Source organism: Palaemon carinicauda, chromosome 13 (assembly GCF_036898095.1).
Source record: "Palaemon carinicauda isolate YSFRI2023 chromosome 13, ASM3689809v2, whole genome shotgun sequence".
Lineage (NCBI taxonomy): Eukaryota > Metazoa > Arthropoda > Malacostraca > Decapoda > Palaemonidae > Palaemon > Palaemon carinicauda.
The window spans coordinates 77515380-77537551 of record NC_090737.1 but is presented as its reverse complement, the minus strand read 5'-3'; the positions used below and the strand labels follow the sequence as shown (position 1 = coordinate 77537551).

General features: G+C 42.9%; 1 protein-coding gene across 1 annotated transcript; it reads right to left on the bottom strand.

Moving 5' to 3' along the window:
- Positions 1–11851: 11851 nt before the first annotated feature.
- LOC137651662 (uncharacterized) lies at positions 11852–20877 on the bottom strand. Its single transcript, XM_068384881.1, has 7 exons — positions 20478–20877; positions 20180–20343; positions 19697–19955; positions 14656–14855; positions 14150–14512; positions 13595–13659; positions 11852–11873 (listed from the first exon to the last, which is right to left on the bottom strand). Exons 1-7 carry the CDS (start codon positions 20875–20877, stop codon positions 11852–11854), a joined length of 1473 nt encoding a protein of 490 aa, XP_068240982.1.
- Positions 20878–22172: the final 1295 nt, after the last annotated feature.

Below are 22172 nucleotides of genomic sequence, written 5' to 3'. Positions count from 1 at the left end.
TCGCGTAATATCAGAGGACATATTCTTGACACGTTTCATGGCTACCTACACCCCCATAACGCTTTCGCTTCGAGGGGAAAGAGCGGCAAGCATAAGGAGAGTCATTATAGAGACAACGTTCTCGACACTCCTACTGTACTGTAGATAGTGCACCGAATCGCCACCGTAAGGCGCCACCAAGCCATTCTTTCTCTTGTAGCTTCGTTGACCGGTGTTATCCCGTGTTATCTCTAGCTATTTTGAAGTTATTATTCGCTATGATGTCTTCACCAGCCTCATGAGCTTCTGGAAAGTTAAGTAATATCTTTGAATTGTGTAAATGTAAGCTCTTGCCAGTTTTACTCTTCGATTGAGATCGTAATTAACGTAACAAGAGCTGTTGCCAGCTGGATGGTGTCATGAACACGGTCGTTCTTCCTGTACATCTAGTTAGCCAGAACGACTTTCCCGGCATTATTTGCTTTAATAACTTTAGTTATTTAGTATTTTAGCTACGGATTTTTATATTATGTCATTGTTGTCGTGGATTTGGTTATTTATGTTCGAGCCTCAAGAGTGCTAGGCTTCCTAGCCTAGGCACCTACACACTTCATGCATGATATAACCTTCCTTATAAAGTTTTATTGAAGCTCAGGCAATATTTTATACGATTAAGATAATACTGCATTAATTTTCCTCTTCTAAGATAGTATACAAGAGAGTTTCGGTGAATGATTCTCTATGCTCCTAGACTTACTAGCCTAGAGGCTTTAGTATACTTTCATAAATGTCCCTAATTGCTCTTGTATTGTCTTCTAAGGTGAGGTTGATGCCTCCTATACCTTCTAAGTCGATACCAATCTCTTGGCAAGATTTAAGAGCAATTCCCCTTCCCTCTGATAAGCCTAGGCTACCCTCAGTTAGCTTTGCTGTGAACTGAGTTCTGGCAAAGTTTACTGGGGTGTTTTGTTTCTTTCTCTTAACCACTGAGTCGGTTTTTGAGTTAGAACGGGACATCAGAGTAAAGTCTGTGTTAGGCATCTTACTGTCTATACAGGAGGCTAGGCCTCCCTAGACCAAACGTGGAGGTTTTTGTTTTACAATTCCTCCTTCCTCCGTCTAGCAGACAGTCCTGTGCTAGTGATCTTAGACCGAAGAAATGATTTCTTCATTGTCTAAGATACCTGGTACGAGATTCTGTTCTCTTGCGAGATTGTGTCCTATGGCCGCTTTCTCACTTGTCTAACCCAACCGGGGGAAATGATTCCCCCTATTTGAGGTTACCTTATGAGATCAGAATCCTTTAAGTTGGGTAATGCCTTCGGGTATTAACTTACTTATAGGACTTTTCCCCCTTCCCCGCTGTCTCTTTTGTGTTGGATGAACTATCACCCTCCCTGGCCGTCATTCTATATTTGACCCTAAGGGTAATCTATAGAATTGGCCTGAGGTTCCCTGTCTGCTGCCGGCCGGGCCAGCTGCCGGCAGGTACCCTCATAATCATTAGAGTGTTCTTCAGACCTCCCTTGGCTTGCCTTCCATAGCCCATATGGATGGGATATGGTTGGGTGGAAGCCCGAATATAATTCCCCCTTCCACTTGAACCCTCATTCGTGATGTAGGCCGGCAAGGCTGAACCTTTGCCTTCATCCATCCTCTCTCTTTTTCTCTACCTTTCCTTATACTGAGCAGCTTATAGCTGTCGGCGGCCATGTTGGTTGTCTGTCGGCCGGCAGTTACTCTGCCGCCAATTGCTGGGGGTGTCGCTGAGCGATAACCCAACGTCATTAAACATACTATGATCAGTGGCCGGCAACTAAGTTTTCGGCCGGCAGTCGGCCACCCAAAGTATAGATCTGAAGACAGTAACTGCCTTTAATAGCCCAGAATAGGCCGGCATATATCGGCAAGGCCGCCATGTGCCGGTAGGCCCGGCATATGCCGGCAGGCCCGGAAGGTCTGGTGGCATACCGCCGCCAGTCAGTGCTGTAGCCCAAAAAGTTTTTTCCAACCTACAAGGTGCTTCATGGGCAGCCTATTGTGAGACCATCACATATAAGAGAATGATCCTCTCTACCACTTAATGGTTATCAACCATAAACTTACCCCCAATATTGAACATGGGACATTGTGTTAAGAAGACACTTTATATCAAAGGATATTTTCTTCCAATACAAAATTCATTAACAATATTGGAGGAGGTCATAGCAATGGGCTGGACAGGAAACACAAGTAGGTGTCTTACCTATCTTCTAGCTTACTCTATCCATGCTAATATTTAAAAAAAAAAAGAAAAAAAATATGTATGCTGTAATCTGAGAATTTCACCGAATACTTATATGCTTTCTTTCTTTACAGGAGGAGCATCCCGAGTGCGGGAACAGTTTTTGCAGGGTCTGTAGCAAGAACCTCTACGGCCATGACGTGTGCAGGGCCCATGCTCGCTGCGCAGTCACCCAGGGGGCTCTCAAATACTGGGACCAACAGGTATGTACCGTTTGTGACAAACTGGTAAAAGAGGCTTTTGATGATCAAAAGTCTACTGAGTCAAGGGATGCAGCAAGGGACACGCTGCAAAAATGGGTCAGGGGTTTTCAGAAGAACACCTCTGGCCCATACCTTCCTAATGAGAGGATGAGGGACTGTCTTTTCCCTAGGGCATCTGCGGATGCAATCATTCCCCAGGCTCAACCCGAGATTCCCCTAGTACAGATTCCGATGGAATCTGTTGTTTCGGACGCCTTGAAGGGCATCCATTTAGATGACAACATGTCGGTTGTCTCAGAGGAGACTGAGAACAATCTCCTACTGGAAGAACTGGAGCAGGAGGATGACGTACCTCCCGAGGCTGAAGTCGATAAGACCGAAACGATTTCGGTACAGTCAGCCACGGTGACTGAGCCGGTGCCTTCGACTTCATCTACTGCACCCCAGCTAGATTCCATCACGAGTACGTTGCACTCGCTGCTGTCTATGGTGCAGGACATTCAGAAGAAATCGTCCGAGAAAGAAGCTTCTCTTCGGACGGAAATACATCAGCTGGTTGCAACACATTTAGCCCCGAAGAACTAAACGTCAAGGATCTCCCCGCTTTCTCTGACGTTAACCGTTGGAGATATGCAGAGCATATGCCAATGTCGGGGAGCAAGATCTTCCTCTCGGAGAAACTGGGCACTGTCCCAGTAGAGGAAATAGAGTTTTGGCCCAGCAAAGGGGCCTACCCGGACTGCTATGTCCATCTAAGCACGGAACCTGCATCCAAGGAGGAAACAGAGCCGAAGGAGACGATTGTCCTCGAACTCTCTAAGGCTCAGGCCTTATATACAACCACCTTGAAAGAGAGGGCCTTTACTAGTTCCAAGATGCCGGCTCTCAGCAAAAAGCACCCGTCCTTTATTGCTGACCTCAAACGTGCCTTCCCCTTTATGGACAAAGGGTTTAAGGCAGCCTTAAAGGCAGTTGAAGCAGGGTAACCTTGCCCTACACTGGAAGAGTGTAGACCCTATTCCCTTGCTTTTCCATCAGATGATAAAGACTGGAAGGATGTTCATAACACCTTCACAGTTAGGAAACTGGAGGCAGAAGCTGTCAGAGTCTCTCCTGCGCAGGGAACAAGAGACTAAAGAACGTCTTGCTGCTTCCATGTCTCTGCAGACTGGCTTAGAGACTATGGCAAGCATCCCGGACACCCCAGATATGTACAGTCACCAAGGACTTGTACAACTTTATCAAAGCCCGAGGGACTTGTAGAGAGTTCGTGTTCTCTTTGGTTGCGGTGAGACACGAACCAAGGAAGCTCATAGCCTCCAATATCTGGGGAAAAGACCTCTTCCCAAGCGAAGTGGTCAAAGAGGTCGTGGACAAAGCCGCTATGGAGAACAGAAATCTCCTCTCCTAGTGGGGCTTGTCCTCAAAAAGAAAATCTGCCGCTGACGAGGGTCCCCAGCCGAAGAATAATTCAAAACGACCGAGAGTGAGCTCTCGGCCTAGAAAACAGCAACAGCTTAGTGGCCACGGTGCCCCAGACGGTGGCACATCCAACCACCACCTTCCAACTGGTGCCCCAAACGCTGGCGACGCAATCGCCGGTGTTCACCCCAGTCTTTGAAAGCCAATCGACGACTTTTAGGCCAAAGTTTCGAGGTTCCTTTCGAGGGTCCTCTAGACGCCCCTTCAGAGGTAGGGGTAACAAAGGTGGACGTGGCCAAGGACGCAAGTCCTCCAACCAGCACTCCAAGTGAGATGCTACCGGTAGGAGGGAGATTTCTCCTCTTCCGGGATTGTTGGACCTTCGATCCCACAGCCTAATAAAGAACGGACTAGGGTGGAGTTGGAGCTCAACTCCACCAAACTTTCCTCAGTTCTTACAGCACTCAACCCCCATTGTGGAAGAATATGTTCAGGAACTCCTGAACAAAAGAGTTATACGGAAGGCAAAGTCCATCAGATTCCAAGGAAGGCTATTTTGTGTTCCGAAGAAGGATTCTGAAAAGCTCAGAGTCATTCTGGATTTATCACCACTCAACAAGTTCATAGTGAACCATAAATTCTGAATGCTGACGCTTCAACACATAAGGACCCTTTTGCCCAAATGGGCATACACAGTCTCCATAGACATGACGGATGCGTACTGGCATGTTCCATTCAACCGTCAAGTTTCCCCCTACCTAGGGTTCAAACTACAGAAAAGAAAGTTCGTTTTCAGAGCCATGCCCTTCGGTCTAAACATAGCCCCAAGAGTATTCACCAAGCTTGCGAATGCAGTCATTCATCAACTACGCCTAAAGGGGATCCAGGTAGTAGCCTACCTGGACGACTGGCCGGTGTGGGCAGCATCTGAGGAAGAGTGCAGGCAAGCCTCCAAGCAAATGATCCAGTTCCTGGAACACTTAGGATTCAAGATCAACTTGGAAAAGTCTTGTCTATCTCCAGCTCAAAAGTTCCAGTGGCTCGGCGTCCACTGGGATTTACAGTCACACTGCCTTTCCATTCCATCAAAGAAGAGGAAAGAGATAGCAGGATCTGTCAAGAGACTTCTTCAATCCGACAGGATATCAAGAAGGCAACAGGAGAGAGTGTTGGGGTTCCTCCAGTTTGCCTCAGTGACAGATCCAATATTGAAAGCTCAATTAAAAGATGCATCAGGAGTTTGGAGAAACTACGCATTAAACGCTCAAAGAGATCTACAAAGACTGATTCCAAATCGTCTGTGATCACTACTGAAACCATGGTCGGAAGCCAAGAACCTGAAGAGCAAGGCACCTCTGAAACCATCTCCACTGGCAGTCACCGTTCACACGGTCACCTCAAAAGAGGGGTGGGGAGGTCACTCTCATCATCGGAGAGTCCAGGGAACCTGGTCTCCCCTCTTCAAGACCTTCCACATCAATTTTCTGGAAGCCATGGCGGTTCTTCTCTCTCTGAAGAAACTGGAACTTCGCTGCTCAATCCACATCCATCTGGTTCTAGACAGCGAAGTTGTAATGAGATGCCTAAATCGATAAGGCTCGAGATCGCCTCATAAATCAAGTGATACTGGCCATCCTCCATCTAGTGAAGAAGAAGAGATGGCACTTGTCAGCAGTCCACCTTCAAGGGTTCCGCAATGTGACAGTGGACGCTCTATCCAGGGTCAACCCAATAGAGTCAGAATGGTCCCTAGACTCAAAATCATTCTCCTTCCTATTACGCAAAGTCTCAGGACTGCAGATAGATCTCTTCGCAACGAGCGACAACAAGAAGGTACCCCGGTATGTAGCCCCGTACGAGGATCCTCTAGCGGAAGCGGCAGACGCAATGTCCATAGACTGGAACAGGTGGTCCAAGATCTACCTGTTCCCTCCAACCAACCTTCTGCTGAAAGTCCTCGACAAACTGAGATCCTTTCGAGGGATAGCAGCAATAGTGGCCCACAAGTGGCCCAACAGTGTTTGGTCCCTTTGATAACGGAACTACGCCTGATGCTGATCCCGTTGCCGGACCCAGTTCTGACTCAGCAAGTGCAGAAATTGACTGTCTCAGCTTCATCAGAGAAAACACAGAACCTTCATCTCATGATTTTCTTGCCCTAGCAGTCAAGAAACGGTTCGGGATTTCTACGGACAGTATTAACTTCTTAGAAGAATATAAGTCAAAGTCAACAAAACGACAATATGAGTCTTCCTGGAAGAAATGGGTGGCCTTTGTCAAGGCGAAGAAACCTAAGGAGATTTCTACGGATTTCTGCTTGTCCTGCTTCATCCATCTTCATGAACAAGATTTAGCAGCCAACACGATTACTACATGTAAATCTGCCCTAGCCAGACCAATACTATATGCCTTCCATAGGCCTGCGCTAAACTTCGGCCCGCAGCTCCTCCAAAGCCCATTTCATGGTCTTTGGATAAGGTTCTTCACTTAGCATCAACTCTGAACAATGAGGATTGCTCGTTGAAAGACTTTACTCAAAAGGTGATAGTCTTATTTGCACTAGCCTCAGGAGCCAGAGTTAGCGAAATAGTGGCCCTCTCGAGGGATGATGGTAACATTCAGTTCACAGGCTCTGGAGAACTGAACCTCTTTCCGGACCAGACGTTTCTCGCCAAGAATGAGCTGCCCACTAAGAGATGGGGTCCATGGAGAATCTGCCCTCTGAAGGAAGAAGCATCCCTCTGCCCAGTGGAATGCCTAAAGGTCTATCTTCGTAGAACTTCAGACTTTAAGGGAGGTCAGCTTTTCAGGGGAGAGACGTCTGGTTCAACATTATCCTTGAAGCAGTTAAGGGCAAAAATCACCTATTTTATACGCAGAGCGGATCCAGACAGTACACCCGCAGGTCATGATCCGAGAAAAGTTGCCTCGTCTCTAAATTTCTTTCAGACGATGTCGTTTGAAAGCCTTCGTGCTTATACTGGATGGAAGTCATCCAGAGTTTTTCTTCAAACACTATGCAAAGCAATTACAGGAAATAAAATTTCATGAGGTGGCTGCAGGCAGGGTTATAAAACCTGCCGCTTGATTATTGCGAAGAACAGTGCACTAATTGGGACTTTTAGTGAAGGGTGTACATGATAGACTCGTAAGACATATCATGTTGAGTATTGTGTTTAGTGATAACACTATAGACTGTTCTCTCTACACAGGTGACATTAAGCATAATAGACTGACACAAGTGCCAGGCATACTTATATGCACAGTGTTTCTAGTAACAACAGAATACATAGTGAAATTTTATATTTCCCTTAGAGTGGCTAATGTTTTCCTTTTCAGGTGAAACTTATTTTAATTCTGTTATTACTATTTATGCTGTTATGCAGAATTGTTCTGCCTAAGATGTAATTGAATTCATCCATGATTTCTATTTTTGTAATAAACAATAGAAGGAATCTTTGCGTCTTTTTCGCCTCAAACATTCTAGATTAAGAATAAAGTCAGAGCATCCTTGATTCTTTTAATATTTAAGAAAATATTGGGGAACTAAGGTTAAGACTGTTCCAAGCAAACAGGTAAGAACTGATTGTACTAAACTGTTTATTTTACTGAACTAAGGTTTCCTTCACGTATATAAACCTGTCTGTCTCTTTTCAGCCAGACTTGGGAGGTATCAGTAATCTATACAGAGATATACCATCTAAGTACAAACTATACTTTATGTATATGATGACACTAATATACAAACTGTTTGCTAGATTGTTCCTTGAACTCACAATCCTTGGGTTTTTTCCTAGAGTCTACCCAGACTCTTCCCTGTAGGGGGCAGGAAGAGCTGATATAGTTTATGATCAGTTAATTGATGTATAACGGTAACATCAAGTGTCTCTAGGTCTAGAAGACCAAATAGGAAATATTTATCTCGAGATAACGGCACTATTGAAAATCCATAGATACATTAATACTCTGGTATACTTCCATCAGGACGACATGGCCTGAGCCCAAAAAACGAATTCTGAAGCGAAGCGAAAAATCTATTTTTGGGTGAGGTAGTCATGTCGTCCTGATGGACCCACCCTCTTTTTGACAAAAGGATAATGAATCCCTCCCTATGGTACTGTATCTGCAACACCTACAAAGCTACAAAGAATGGCTTGGTGGCGCCTCGCGGTGGCGATTCGGCACACTATTTACAGTACAGTAGGAGTGTCGAGAGCGTTGTCTCTTTAACGACTCTCCTTATTCTTGCCACTCTTTCCCATCGAATCAAAAGCACTATTGGGGGTGTAGATAGCCATGAGACGTGTCAAGAATACGTCCTCTGATATTACGCGATATCCCTTTTTAAAATTTTAAGGGATATTCGCTCCAGGAGTTAGAATTCTGGATACTTTTGATAAATTTTCTGGGATATACCACTGTAGTCAAATATACCTACTATCGTTTCCAGAGGCCGTGTAATAGTGTTTTTTTTTTTTTTAAATAACTCCTAAAATAACTGATGGATTTCCATGATATCAAAGCAGGGAGCGCTTCATACAATGGCCTAATTTTGGGAAATACTGTGCATTGCCAATTACGTTTCATTAACTTTTTTACTTAAGAAAATAAGGGTAAAGCCAGTCTTAGCCACCCACACATTCGCAAAAGTGATGATGTCCCTAAGTGACGTTGTTATAATGTTTCTTCCCCTGTACCTCCCATCCCCCGAATTATTAAACGCCTGTTAAACTCCATAGATAGTTGTCATATGACCTACCCCAAGCAATACGAAATTCTTTGTCAGTAAAAGTTCAGCATACCTGGTAATGTGATTTGTGACTTTAGACTTCACCTAAACACAAGACCAACGTTTTATATCTTACCCACTCACTTACATTGAAGATCAAGAATGAGACTTATGACAGGAGACGAAAGAAGCCATGCTAACCCTACACTTCGCACTTCAAGCGAGTGTTGGTAAAGCAATAGAAATATAGTTTTCTTCAGGTTAACCCATAGGACTCATTCTTCCATACAACACAGGTTACTCGATACATCAATTGCCAGGAAGAGAATGACAAAGAGCATTGTTTGATATAATTTTTCATATCAATTTCACCAAAGAGAGTAGCTTGAATTCCTTAGAAGGTAGACTTCTAAAAGATGTTTCATATAAGGGCATTGACATAGGCCATTTGCTAAATTTTGAAATCATATATATATATATATATATATATATATATATATATATATATATATATATATATATATATATATATATATATATATATATATATATATATATATATATATATATATATATATATATATATATATATATATATATATATATATATATATATGTGTGTGTGTGTGTGTGTGTGTGTGTGTTCATGCATACATAAGATTTATTATATTTCAACCTATAGTTTTATATATTTATTTACGTTATAAGTACCAGTACCTATTTTTGTTACTTAAAAGGTCTGACAAATATCATTGCGACTTTGTCACTGGAATTATACCAGACTTCAATTAATGAACCAATCAACCTTAATTTGAGAAATTCATTGACATTGTCTACATGCCAAGCGGATATACTCGTATCAAAGTATCCAATTGCTGGAAACCATAGATTTATGAGGGATGAAAAAAAAAAAAAAAAACAAGAAATGGACACTTATACATTTTACTCATCATCACTCTCAAGGGAAAAAAAATTTCTTTTTCTACTAATGTTTTCATTTTATTGATTTTTATTTTATTTTATTTTTTAGGTCGCAAGTCTAAAATTTGTAGGAGTCCGAGTAGAATATCTCTCAGTGCGATTCCACACCCCTGTTTTAAACCTCTCCTATTATGTTTGATAATTTGTGTTAACCATCTAATCATTATCTACCACCATAAAACATTTTATTGCTCTTCCGGCTCATTTTATATGTGCAGTACACAGTCTTCCCTAACAGGGATTTACTCGGTAGCCTAATAACAATGGGAATGAAGGGAAGAGGGCAAGAAGGAAGGGGGGGGGGGAGTACTAGGATAGCCATAAGTGTAAACACCGAAGGAGGGTTGGGGGAACCTCTGCGTCACAGTTACGTGATTAAGTAACACTTCTTCGAAACGCTCTGAAGGAAGGGAAGAAGTTCCTCTTTTTTCTAAGAGTAAACGGGTTAATTAAGCACATCTGTCAATTCATTGTATCACCAAAAATTAGGCCAATGATTGAAACATTCATTGCTGTAGTTTCATGGAAATAATTTATAAGCCAGTTTGTTAGAAAATTGGGGAAAACACTATTACACGGCCTCTGGAAACGATAGTAGTAAGCTACTAATGAAGGAACTTCCATCAGGACGACATGGCTACCTCACCCAAAAATAGATTTTTCGCTCCGCTTCAAAATCCGTTATATATATATATATATATATATATATATATATATATATATATATATATATATATATATATATATAACGAGTATCGGAATCGAGAATCGAAATTATCGGAAATTTTTCTGGTATCGGAAATTTTTCTGGTATCAGATAGGGAGAATCTACATTGAATTTCCTATTCTCTAAACAATTCTTTGGAATTCATATGTTTGCAACTTAAATTTATATTACAGTTAATGATAAGAAGTAAATATTTTGTTTGGTGACTTTAAAGTATCAGCATAATCTAGAGATCTCAATATCTAAAGTATCATTATTTTAAAAAAAAGTTGAGAACATTTACAGAAAAGATGTGTGAAAAATGGACAAGAACAGGACGAGTTCAGTCACGTGTAGAGTTGCAAACTTGGCTGCTGTCTCGCGTAATTTTTTTTATGATTTATTGAATACTGAAACATTGGAATTTTAACGTCATGCATGAAGATTAGTTTATAAGAACTATCACATTTCAAAAATATCCATACAACATTTACCGATTCCTTCTACCCAAAAACGACTAGGGAAAATATCGCTAACGCTTGGAAAATTATGTGATAGCCCAAGAAGCGAAGTCGCGAACAAAACTATTTCAATAGAACATGAAATGTTCAAATACATTTCTTTGAAGAGAATAGAATCCTTTGCAGAGGGTGATTGAATAAAAACTAATTTCCTTTCATGGGACTTTTTGCCGGAAAGTATTTGTCTGCACCTCCCTCTCCCCCTTTCTTCTGTTAGAAGCTAACTATTGGTTACTTAGTGTTGTTGGAGGGACTATTTACTCGCAAAAAAGAAATCGACTGAAAGGTCAAACCAGTGAATTGCTGTTATTACATTAAATCCTAAGAATTTTGGGATTTGAATATGAATAAATACTTTCATGAAATTTACTTCAATATCTTCTTTTTTAATCGTTTACCATTGTCATTTCATTTTATTTTATAAGAATCTTTTTTTCTTTTTGGCTGTAACAAAACCATTTATATTCCTTAAAGATGGATAATTGGTAAAAGTATATATATATATATATATATATATATATATATATATATATATATATATATATATATATATATATATATATATATATATATATATATATGTATATATATATATATATATATATATATATATATATATATATATATATATATATATATATATATATATATATATATATATATATATATATATATGCAGTAGGTCAGGGGAGTGGCGAGCCGGAACTGTCTTCAAGCGATTGAGTTCCTTACACATAGACAGATGTCTCTTCTCACCAAGGACTCGAAAAACACAGAAAAGAAACAAGCGTTAAGCTAGACACTTATAAATCTTCAAGCGAGCGGGGAGGAGGTTAAAAAAGCAGCACTTCAAAAGAAAAAAAAAATAACAACTGAAACCTTCTTAACTAAACCTAATGCTAATTTTACATGAAACAAAAATGCAGTAACAAGGCTGAGGTAAACATAAGCAAAAATTACATTAATACATAATACCATCCTCCCCAAAGAAAAAATAATTTTAAACAGAAAAATTATTATTTTTTCTTATATACCAATGGAAATGCACCTGTAAAGTAAGAACAATAAATATAATAACACAACAATAAAACTAAAACCAAACACAGATTACCCCTAAAGAATACAAACCAAAAGCTTTATATAACTTACCATTATTTTAAAGATCCTATATTACAATACTTCGTCAAAAATCTCCAATTATATGGAAACAAACCTAACTAACTAAACCTAAAAAAAACTTACAGGTACGCCCACAGACATACAGCTTAACCTACAATACACCGGCATTATAGTCCAAAAGGCACATATATTATTATTCAATCAAAAGTCATAGTATACCGGGACAAATCAATAATTAATCTAGGGGAACCTTTATAAAACACTAGAGTGTATACCACTCAAAGAAATCTCCTATACTTTATATACAAAGCTATTATCTAAACAGAAATACATCCTAACAAATTTTTTCCATACAACCTCAATGGAGAAACGAGCAAGGTGGCGTATGAGAAGGATCAGGCAAGCACACTAAATTCTAGAGAGGGTGTCAGGAATTTTCTTGTCAGTCCCTTTAACATGCTTTATAACTAATTTGAATTTCTGTACAAAAAGTGCTGAGTGCAAAATACTCTGGTTTCCTCCCTTCATCTGCTCGGTGAAAACCAGAGGATTGCGGTCCGTCCATATCTCAACCGGGAAAGAAAAATTTGTCACGTACGGCTTGAAATAGTTAAGAGCGCGGACCAAAGCTGGAGCTTCCTTCTCTATGGTGGATTATCGTTTTTCCACCACCAGGAGCTTTTTACTATAGTAAGACACTGGATGAATACCATCCTCCTTTTTCTAAAAAAGGACACCTCCATTGCTGACGTCTCTGGCATCTACTGCTATAATAGAAGGTTTTTGAAAATCTGGGGAATTCAAAATGGGGTTAGTAATTAATACTGATTTAAGTTTATTAAAAGATTCTTCACACTGATACGACCATAAGAACTTTTTTCCTTTTTCTAATAAACTAGTAAGAGGCTGAGCCAGATCAGAGTAATTACACACAAATCTGCGGTAATAACCCGTCATGCCCAGCACTCTTCTTACCTCTCTAACATTACCAGGCCTTTTCGAAATTATAATTGCCTCGAGTTTAGCTTGTTTCGGAGCCACCTAACCTAAACCAACCTCACAACCAAAATAACAAACCTTGGCGTGGCCCAATTCACACTTAGCCAAATTAACAACTAACCCTACAGACCTAAGGGCTTGAAAAACCCTACGTAACTTTAACATGTGGGTATCCCAGTCAGTACTATATACTACCAAGTAATCAATATAAATTTCCACTCCTTCCAGACCACAAATTACCTTATTTATGAGCCTTTGAAAAGTACATGCAACATTTTTCATCCCCAAATAGATAACCTTACACTCGTATAGGCCAAACGGAGTGACAAATGCGGATACTTCATAAGCTCGGTCGGACAATGAAACCTGCCAATAACCCTTCAAAAGATCCAGCTTAGTAAAAAATTTGGCAGAACCAATCCGATCCAGAGAATCATCAATACGAGGGAGAGGAAAAGAATAATTTTTCGTATTGGTGTTCACTTTACGGCAGTCCACACACATGCGGAACTTACAGTCTGCTTTCTTTACTAATACAATGGGAGAACTCCAGGGACTTACAGATGGTTGCATAAGGTTATGTTTCAACATATACTCTATCTCCTTACTAACCAAATCCCATTTTGCTGGGTTCTGCCAGTAAGGACCTACTTCATATGGGAAGCATCACCTACATCAATGTCATGACTTAAAATGTTTGTCCTACCTGGAACATCCTGAAAATTATCTGTAAAGGAATAAATTAAAGTAAGCATATCCTCCCGTTTGTTACCATATAAATGATCTAAACATTTTTTTATCATCTCAAAATTTTTCATATTTTCACCAATGCATCTGAAGGAAACTGACACCCTAACTCGTCAGAGTCCTTGGAAGGCACATCCAATACCACAGACACAGGCTCGGACACTATCGCTAGTGGATCACCTTGCTTACCAATATAAGGTTTCAGATGATTAACATGAAATATTCTACATTTACGGCTTGAACCGGAGCCTCAATTTCATAGTTAACCTCTGATAGTCTCCTCAAAACCTTCCAGGAGCCCTTATATCTTGGTTCGAGAAAACTATCCGGGTCCACACTCAGCACAAAAACCAACTCCCCAGGTTCAAATAAACGTACCTTTACCTTTTTGTCAAAGCTGTTCTTCATTACTGACTGGGACCGTTCCAAATTTTCCCTGGCAAACTTCCAGGCACTAACCATTCTTCCCTTCAAGTCTTCCACAAACCTTTTAACATTTATTTCATCCTTCCAGTTGCATTTGAGCATTTCAAAAACAATTTCCAATGGTCCATGAACCATGTGCCCAAATGCCAACTCAAAATGAGCTACACCAGTGGAAGAGATAGGGTGATTCCTGATAGCAAAGAGGGCAAAAGGGAGGGCTTTGTCCCAGTCACTATCATGATCATAACAATGTTTCTTCAGTACAGACTTGAAGGTTTGGTGGAACCTTTCCACCACCCCCTGACTCTCCGGGTGATAAGGTACGCTGGTAACGTGCTGAATGGCCAGTTCAGTATACTTACCCCTAAATACCTTACTCGTAAAATTCGTCCATACCTGAAAAAGAAATCCATTAATTTTTCAAAGACAACTTTGGAAGTAATACGCCTCATAAGTATAGCTTCAGGAAAGCGAGAGGCTCTATCTATGATAGTTAGTAAATATACGTAACCTGTTTTAGCTTTGGGTAAGGGACCTACCACATCAATTACTAACTCAGAAAATGGATCACCTATAGCAGGTATGGGATGCAACCGGGCTTTAGTGATTCCCAGATTTAGTTTACCGAGAACCTGACAAGTCTCACACTCTCTGACAAACTGCTTCTCACTCAATTTAATTTCAGGCCCCCCAAAATACCTAGCCAGGCTATGAAAAGTTTTTACCACACCCAAATGACCTGAAATCAGAATAATATAAGCTAACTCCAAAACAGAATTTCTGAATTGAGAAAGTACCACAATCTGTTCCCCCCGACCAATTTTATTCAAATTATCGGATGTGGGACGACTAAACCCATATAATAAGCCCTTTACAGCTCCAAACCTAGGTTTAGTCTGATCCTCAACATCACCCATATCAAAATAAAATTCATCTTTTTGAGCTTTTATAAAAGCAGCTCTCTCCCAATTAAGTTTCATATGAACTACATCACTAAAACTACTCTACTGGCCCGGGCCTTAAAACATCTAACTCTGCACTACTTAACATTAAGTGCTCATCGTTCTCCACATCAAGTAAACTAGCAGATTTTGCTGCAGACCTAGTCATTACAGCCATGGGACTAGCATTTACTATTAATATAGGGAACAGATCCTGTCCTTCACTATCCAGCATATCATTTCCCAGGATACTGTACCAACCATGTTTCACACAATTGTACATAATTCCTTTTGTATATATTATGCTTGTATCTTCGCTCTTCCCTCGCACTAAAACGAACATGAAAATTCATGTCTGGTTTTTCCTCTGTAATATTGTCTGTCTTGTGAACTTGTTATGTCCTGTTGCCTTGAGGTTTTGTATATAAGGAGAATGTTCTACAATAATATAACTCAGTCGTTTCCAACCTGCCTTTGAGTTCACAGCCTTACTCGGCGCCGTCACTTTGGTGACCCCGGAAGTCGACTCGCTCCCACTGCCTTCCACCCCCACCTCCCTCGCCCCTTCATCGTTGGTACTATGACGGAGACGGACTCTACTACAGCAGTTGGCCGCCCCATTGAAACTTTCACCGTTCGCCAGCAGAGAAGCATTTCCTTGGTTTCAACGCGCTGAAGTCCACTTTCGTATCAGGGGCGTGACTCGCTCAACCACCAAAGCGGATTATGTTCTCGCGGCGATACCCGAGGATACCGTCCCAGAAATATCCGACTGGCTTTGTGAACAAGGAGACACCCCAATAGCGTATGACGCCCTCAAAACATATCTTCTGCAGCAGTACTCGCCGTCGCCAGCCGCCCGTATAGCAAAGCTTTTTCAGCTCTCGCAACAACCGTTGGGGGATCAAAGGGCTTCGCTTGCCCTCAGGGAAATGACCAGTATCGCTCGCCTTCAACCTGCCGCAGAGGGCTCTCCTTGTGAGGTGAACCTACTCCGTGCCCTTTGGATACGCCGTTTACCTGAACCTGTATGCGCTGCCATACCCGATGTCGATAGTTTACCCGTAAAGGACTTGATGACCAAAGCCGACGCCCTTATGGACAGCTACTTCAAGACCTCCATCAACGCCTCTACCCCTGACGACGAGGATACCTATTCAACGTCAACCGAAGCTGACATGAATGCCGTAGGACATACACCCCAACCCCGTGACGTGCCGAAGCGGCGACAAAGCCGCCCACCACCCACCAATCGCTCGCGCCCCAACGAACGACTTCTTCAGCCACTTACTACCTCCCATCCGCCGCAGTTTTGCTACTACCACTTCAGATTCGGGGCAACCGCGAAGAAATGTGCCAAAGATTGTCAGTGGCCAAAAAACGTGTAAGTAGGCCATTGCTTGTGGCGGTGGCCTCCCATGTTTCTAATCTTTTCTTTTTACAGGATGCAGGAACAGGCGTGCGATTTTTGGTAGACACGGGTGCTTGTCGTTCTCTTTTGCCAAGGAAACTCTTCAAGGCACAACGTAGTCTGTCTACATCTGTCGACGTCCGCTTGGTAGCTACCAACGGATCTGCGATACCCACCTACGGTTACGAGAACCTCACATTATCGTACGGAAACGGTAAATTCAATTGGATATTTCTCGTTGCTGACGTCACAATGCCAATCCTCGGTGCGGATTTCCCCTCTCATTTCCACCTTCTGGTCGATGTCGCCCACCGACGATTGGTCAACGCAGACTCGTACTTGTCGACACCTCTTCAACCCGCCCCCTCTAACCTCACTCTCCACATCAGCGCACCCACGGATGCCTACGCCCACTTCCTCACGTCGTACCCGGAAGTTTTCCGTCCAGAACTTCGCCAAACGCCCACGGTTCCTGCCAAGCACGGTATTTATCACCATATCAAGACGACGGGACCCCCAGTCTTTGCAAAATTCAGACGTCTGGCACCGGAACGATTGGCAGCCGCCAAACAGACGTTCGCCGAAATGGAGAAAATGGGCCTTTGCCAAAAGGCCTCCAGCCCATGGTCGTCACCCTTACACATCGTTCTGAAGAAAAAGGGCTCCCTACGCGTGGGGGGATTACAGGCGCCTGAACATGCAAACACAACCGGATCACTACCCCCTCCCAAACATTGCCGATGTAACCTAATACCTGCACAAAGCGATGGTTTTCTCGACGCTCGACCTCCTGAAGGGGTATTATCAGGTGCCTATGAACCCAGAAGACATCCCCAAGACTGCCATCACCACTCCGTTTGGCACACACCTTCAATTACTCCTGTTTTGGCCTTCGTAATGCTGGTGCAACGTTTCAACATCTCATGGATGGCATCTTAGGGGACCTCCCTTTCTGTGTATGTTATGTGGACGACATACTTGTGTTCTCCTCCTCAAAAGAGGAACACCTCCGTCACCTGCGTATCGTGCTCGACCGCCTGCAACAAAACGGCCTTATAGTCCGGTACGACAAGTGTACCTTTGGCGCCAACGAAGTGTCGTTCTTAGGGCACCGTATCACTCCTGAAGGAGTCCTTCCCCTCCCTGAGAAGGTAGCAGCCGTTCAGAATTTACCCGCGCCCTCGACCGTCAAAGCTCTGCAGGAATTCTTGGGCATGATCAACTATTATCACCGTTTTCTGCCAGCCATTGCCGCCACTCTTCCTCCCCTCTACGCCTCCCTCAAGGGCAAGCCAAAGGGCCTGAAGTGAGGTCCCCTTCAAGAAGCAGCCTTTTGCAATGCAAAGAAGGCCCTATCAACTGCTGCGGCTCTCACTTTTCCTATCCCACACGCCCCTCTCCTTCTCTCCACCGATGCCAGCGACGTCGCTATTGGTGCAGTACTCGAGCAGGTGGTCATAGGCTCGCCCAGCCCATTGGCCTTCTTCAGCAGAAAACTGCCCAAGGCAGAATCGGGTTATTCTACCTTCGATCGAGATTTGCTGGCGGTGCACTTGGCTGTCCGTCACTTTCACTATTTCTTAGAAGGTACGCCCTTCGTCATTCGCACAAACCACATGCCTCTGGTGCACGCCTTCACTCGACAGTCTGACGCCTGGTTCGCCCGTCAACGCCGACATCTCTCCGCCGTGGCTGAATACAATTGCACACTCCAATACGTCCCTGGGAAAATGAATCACATTGCCGATGCCCTGTCAAGAAACACGTTGGCTGCCGTTCAACTGGGATTGGATAACAATGCCCAGGCTGAAGCCCAACGACAGGATCCAGAGTATCAAGCTTGTAGGACATCCTGCACGTCCCTTCGTTGGGAAGATTTTCCCCTCGAAGACTCCAACACCACCCTCCTCTGTGACGTCAGTACTGGTAGACCGCGACCTTGGATTCCTGCTCCCATGCGCCGACAGGTGTTTGATTTCATCCACGGCCTTTCACTTCCCTCATGCCGTTCTATTGCACAGCTGCTGAAGGCAAAGTTCATTTGGCACGGCATTTCTAAGGATGCTAAGGATTGGGTCCGCGCCTGTACTTCTTGCCAAACTTCCAAAGTACATCGACACACGGATTCAGGAGTGGGCACCTTTCCTCAACCTCAGCGTCGTTTCGCATACATTCACGTCGACGTTGTAGGCCCCCTACCCACATCACAAGGACATCGTTACCTGTTTACCGTCATCGACCGCTCCACTCGTTGGCCTGAAGCCATTCCCATGGAAACTGCAACGTCCGCCTCATGTACATCTGCCTTACCCTCTGGATGGATTTCAAGATTCGGTATCCCTGAGCATATTACTTCTGACAGGGGAACCACCTTCACCTCCCAATTGTGGACGTCATTAGCGAATCTCCTGGGCATCACCCTACATCAGACAACGGCCTACAACCCTGCTGCCAATGGAATGGTTGAACGTTTTCATCGCACCCTCAAAGCAGCTTTGATGTCCCGCTGCAAGGATTGCAACTGGTTTACTCAGCTTTCCTGGGTCCTCCTTGGACTAAGGACCACTCCTAAAGACGCCCTCGACGTCTCGGCAGCTGAAATGGTGTATGGCGATCCGTTGGTCGTCCCTGCCGATTTTTTTCCTTCTACAACCTCCTCCGACGATCTCCAGCGCACACGTCACGTCGTGGGAAATTTTACTCCGTGCCGCCAGACTTACAAGCCCCCAGCGAAGCATCACATACCAACGGACTTGCACTCTGCAACGCACGTCTTCCTGCGCAACGACACCAGCAAGCCACCACTAACGCCCCCTTACACGGGCCCTTTCCTTGTGATCCGACGCAGTCTGAAAGCATTCCTCCTAAAAATTCGGGGCAAAGAAGACTGGGTCTCCATTGATCGTCTAAAACCTGCTTATCTTCTGCCAGATGACCCGCCTGCAGTTCGCCTCTCTAAATCAGGGCGCCCTATTTAACATGTACAGTATGTCATTTTTAGGGGGGGAGCCATGTACCAACCGTGTTTCACACAATTGTACATAATTTCTTTTGTATATATTATGCTTGTATCTGCGCTCTTCCCTCGCACTAAAACGAACATGAAAATTCATGTCTGGTTTTTCCTCTGTAATATTGTCTGTCTTGTGAACTTGTTATGTTCTGTTGCCTTGAGGTTTTGTATATAAGGAGAATGTTCTACAATAATATAACTCAGTCGTTTCCAACCTGCCTTTGAGTTCACAGCCTTACTCGGCGCCTTCACAATACCATCAATACCCCGGATAGGTAGACTATCCACCACAGCCAACTTAGTGACACAATCATATCTTGGAAAAGACATGCGGACATCAACCAAAGGAGCAGACACAACTGAATCCGGAAAACCTCCTAACAATAAAATATTTCTAATATATTTTCTAAAACCATTCAGAGCCCTCTTCATGACTAATGACCAAACAGAACCAGTGTCCCTGAAAAACTCTACCTGGACAACACGAGAATAAAAAATCAACTTTCCAGGCCACATATTCTTGTCGTACTTGAGTCATGATTGGGATTTAGGAGCATTAGGCTTACTACTATTTACTGAACTACTCTTATCTACTACAGGTCTGTCTACAGGACTACTGCTACTAACCTCTGACTTATTATTCACCAAGAGTTCAGGACTTTGATTATTGCCCTGTGGGTACATCCTAGGAGTATTACAATGGTTTTTGAAATGCCAGGGCTTGTTGCACCAAAAACTGCTTCCTTTACGGCTTGAGCTTCTATTTCCATTACACCTGTTACTTCCCACACCTGGGAAGTCTTTGTTGGCAAAAACCTTAGCGGGACGGGGCCTCCTTGGACTCTACCCACATCCCTATCACCTGCAAAAGAATTAGAATTAATATTACCATTCTTAGTGAAATGGGGAGACGACGAGGAGGTTTCCCCTCTCCTACCATCATTAGGGGAGCAAGATGTTTAATTATCTAAGTCTTATAAGTAAAACTACCGCTACCTGAATGGTGAGTCAATACAAATTCATCTGCTAACTCAGCAGCACTACTCAATTTCAAATTTTCTACTTCCTCCAGGTGAACTCTCAACTCCCTGCAACAGGCCTTCTTAAACTCCTCAAGGAGCAATAGTTCACGTAATGCAGCGAAAGTGACTATCTGACGACTTTTCAGCCAGTCGTCGAACTGTTCCTCCTTGACGCGGGCAAACTCCACGAAAAACTGCGCAGGGTGTTTCGTATAGTTTCGAAACCGGAGGTGGTAGGCCTCAGCGACCAAGTCGTAAGACTTTAAAATTAAGGCTTTTATCTTCTGGTTATCCCGAGCTACTCCCTCCTCCAAGGCATTATACACCCACATTGCCTTGCCCACTAACCTAAACTGTATTGATACAGTCCACATTTATGTTGGCCAAGACAATCCGGAGGCCACACGCTCAAATGCCTTGAAGAACTCACAGACATTCTTTTCGTCAAACACTGGCACCAATTTTAGTGCAGTACCTATGTTAAATCGATATTAGAAGGTATCTTTAGGGGAACTTATCAAATTAGCCCCCTGCAACCTAACCATCTCTATATTTAATTTCCCCATCTCCAACGTATGACACCTTACCCACTCGTTCTCTTCAAACTTCATTTTTTGCAACTCTATGCATTTAAAAATAAGGTTGTATTCCTTCTCCTCCTTGGAGTCACCCAACGCATTAACAGGGGCCAGAGATTTGAAGGGTACAGAATCAGGGCGGGGGGAGGGGGTCAATAATGGATTAGAGGACACATTACCCGGACTCTTGGGAAACATTGCTGGACCCTCGTAAATGGTATCTACGTCTGGAGGATCCTCGAACAGAGTTAGACCTGCCCTCATGCTTACTTTGTCCTCTTGTAAAAGCTCACTCAAACTCTCTTCACCATCACCAATTACCTCACTCTCACTCAATGAATGTTCAGCTTCAGCTAACTCCCGTTTTATTTCATCCCTAACTGCTACCAATATCTCTGCTCTGGTGTCCGTTGATATCCGCGGAACACCCAACCTCTTAGCATACTCAACTAATTGTTTCTTACCTAGCAGGGGCAAATACTTAATACAATCAACTGACCCCAAAAATTCAGCTCGATCAAAAACAAATTCCTCCATTTCGTAAAACAAAATAAAAAAATTCAGGGGAGAAAAGCACGAATAAAACCAAAAAAATAAATATTGATGAGTCCACCCGAGTGTCGCTCCACCAAGCAAAGTACCGGATACCCTGAGCTCTCTATCCTGTCACGGTCGCCAAATATGTTATGACCCTTGTCGGGTTGTGGTGCAAGTTCTTATTGCACGATAAGAGAGGTCAGTGTTTATAAAAATACCCAACAGCAAATTGGTCAGCGGAAACTAAAACACTTGGGAAAACTTAACAATATTTATTAGCAACAAAACTGAGAATAGTCAGCCTTGTGACTACCTAACAATTTGAATTAACAATTAACAATTTACCATACGAACATTAATATCTAAAAAGGCACACACTGAGACAGAGATTAATATTAATAAAATTCTCAACGTGAAGCACCACACTCTCAACGAGAGAGAATCAAATAATTAAATAACTAAGCACACAAAAAAATATATATATTCTCACACTCTTTGGGGCTAGATGAAATCACCCCCTGCTCCAAACAAAGTAGCGACTCCAATAAAAACAT

Bases quoted from the DNA above. Each gene is read 5' to 3' on its own strand.
- LOC137651662 (XM_068384881.1), bottom strand. From the start codon at position 20,877: ATGTGGACTGTATCAATACAGTTTAGGTTAGTGGGCAAGGCAATGTGG. The intron at 20,344-20,477 runs GTAGCGGTAGTT...ATTCTTTTGCAG, and splicing joins TGTATTGACTCACCATTCAG to GTGATAGGGATGTGGGTAGA. The intron at 14,513-14,655 runs GTAGGTCCCTTA...TTTCTTTTTCAG, and splicing joins CTGAGTTAGTAATTGATGTG to GTATGGACGAATTTTACGAG.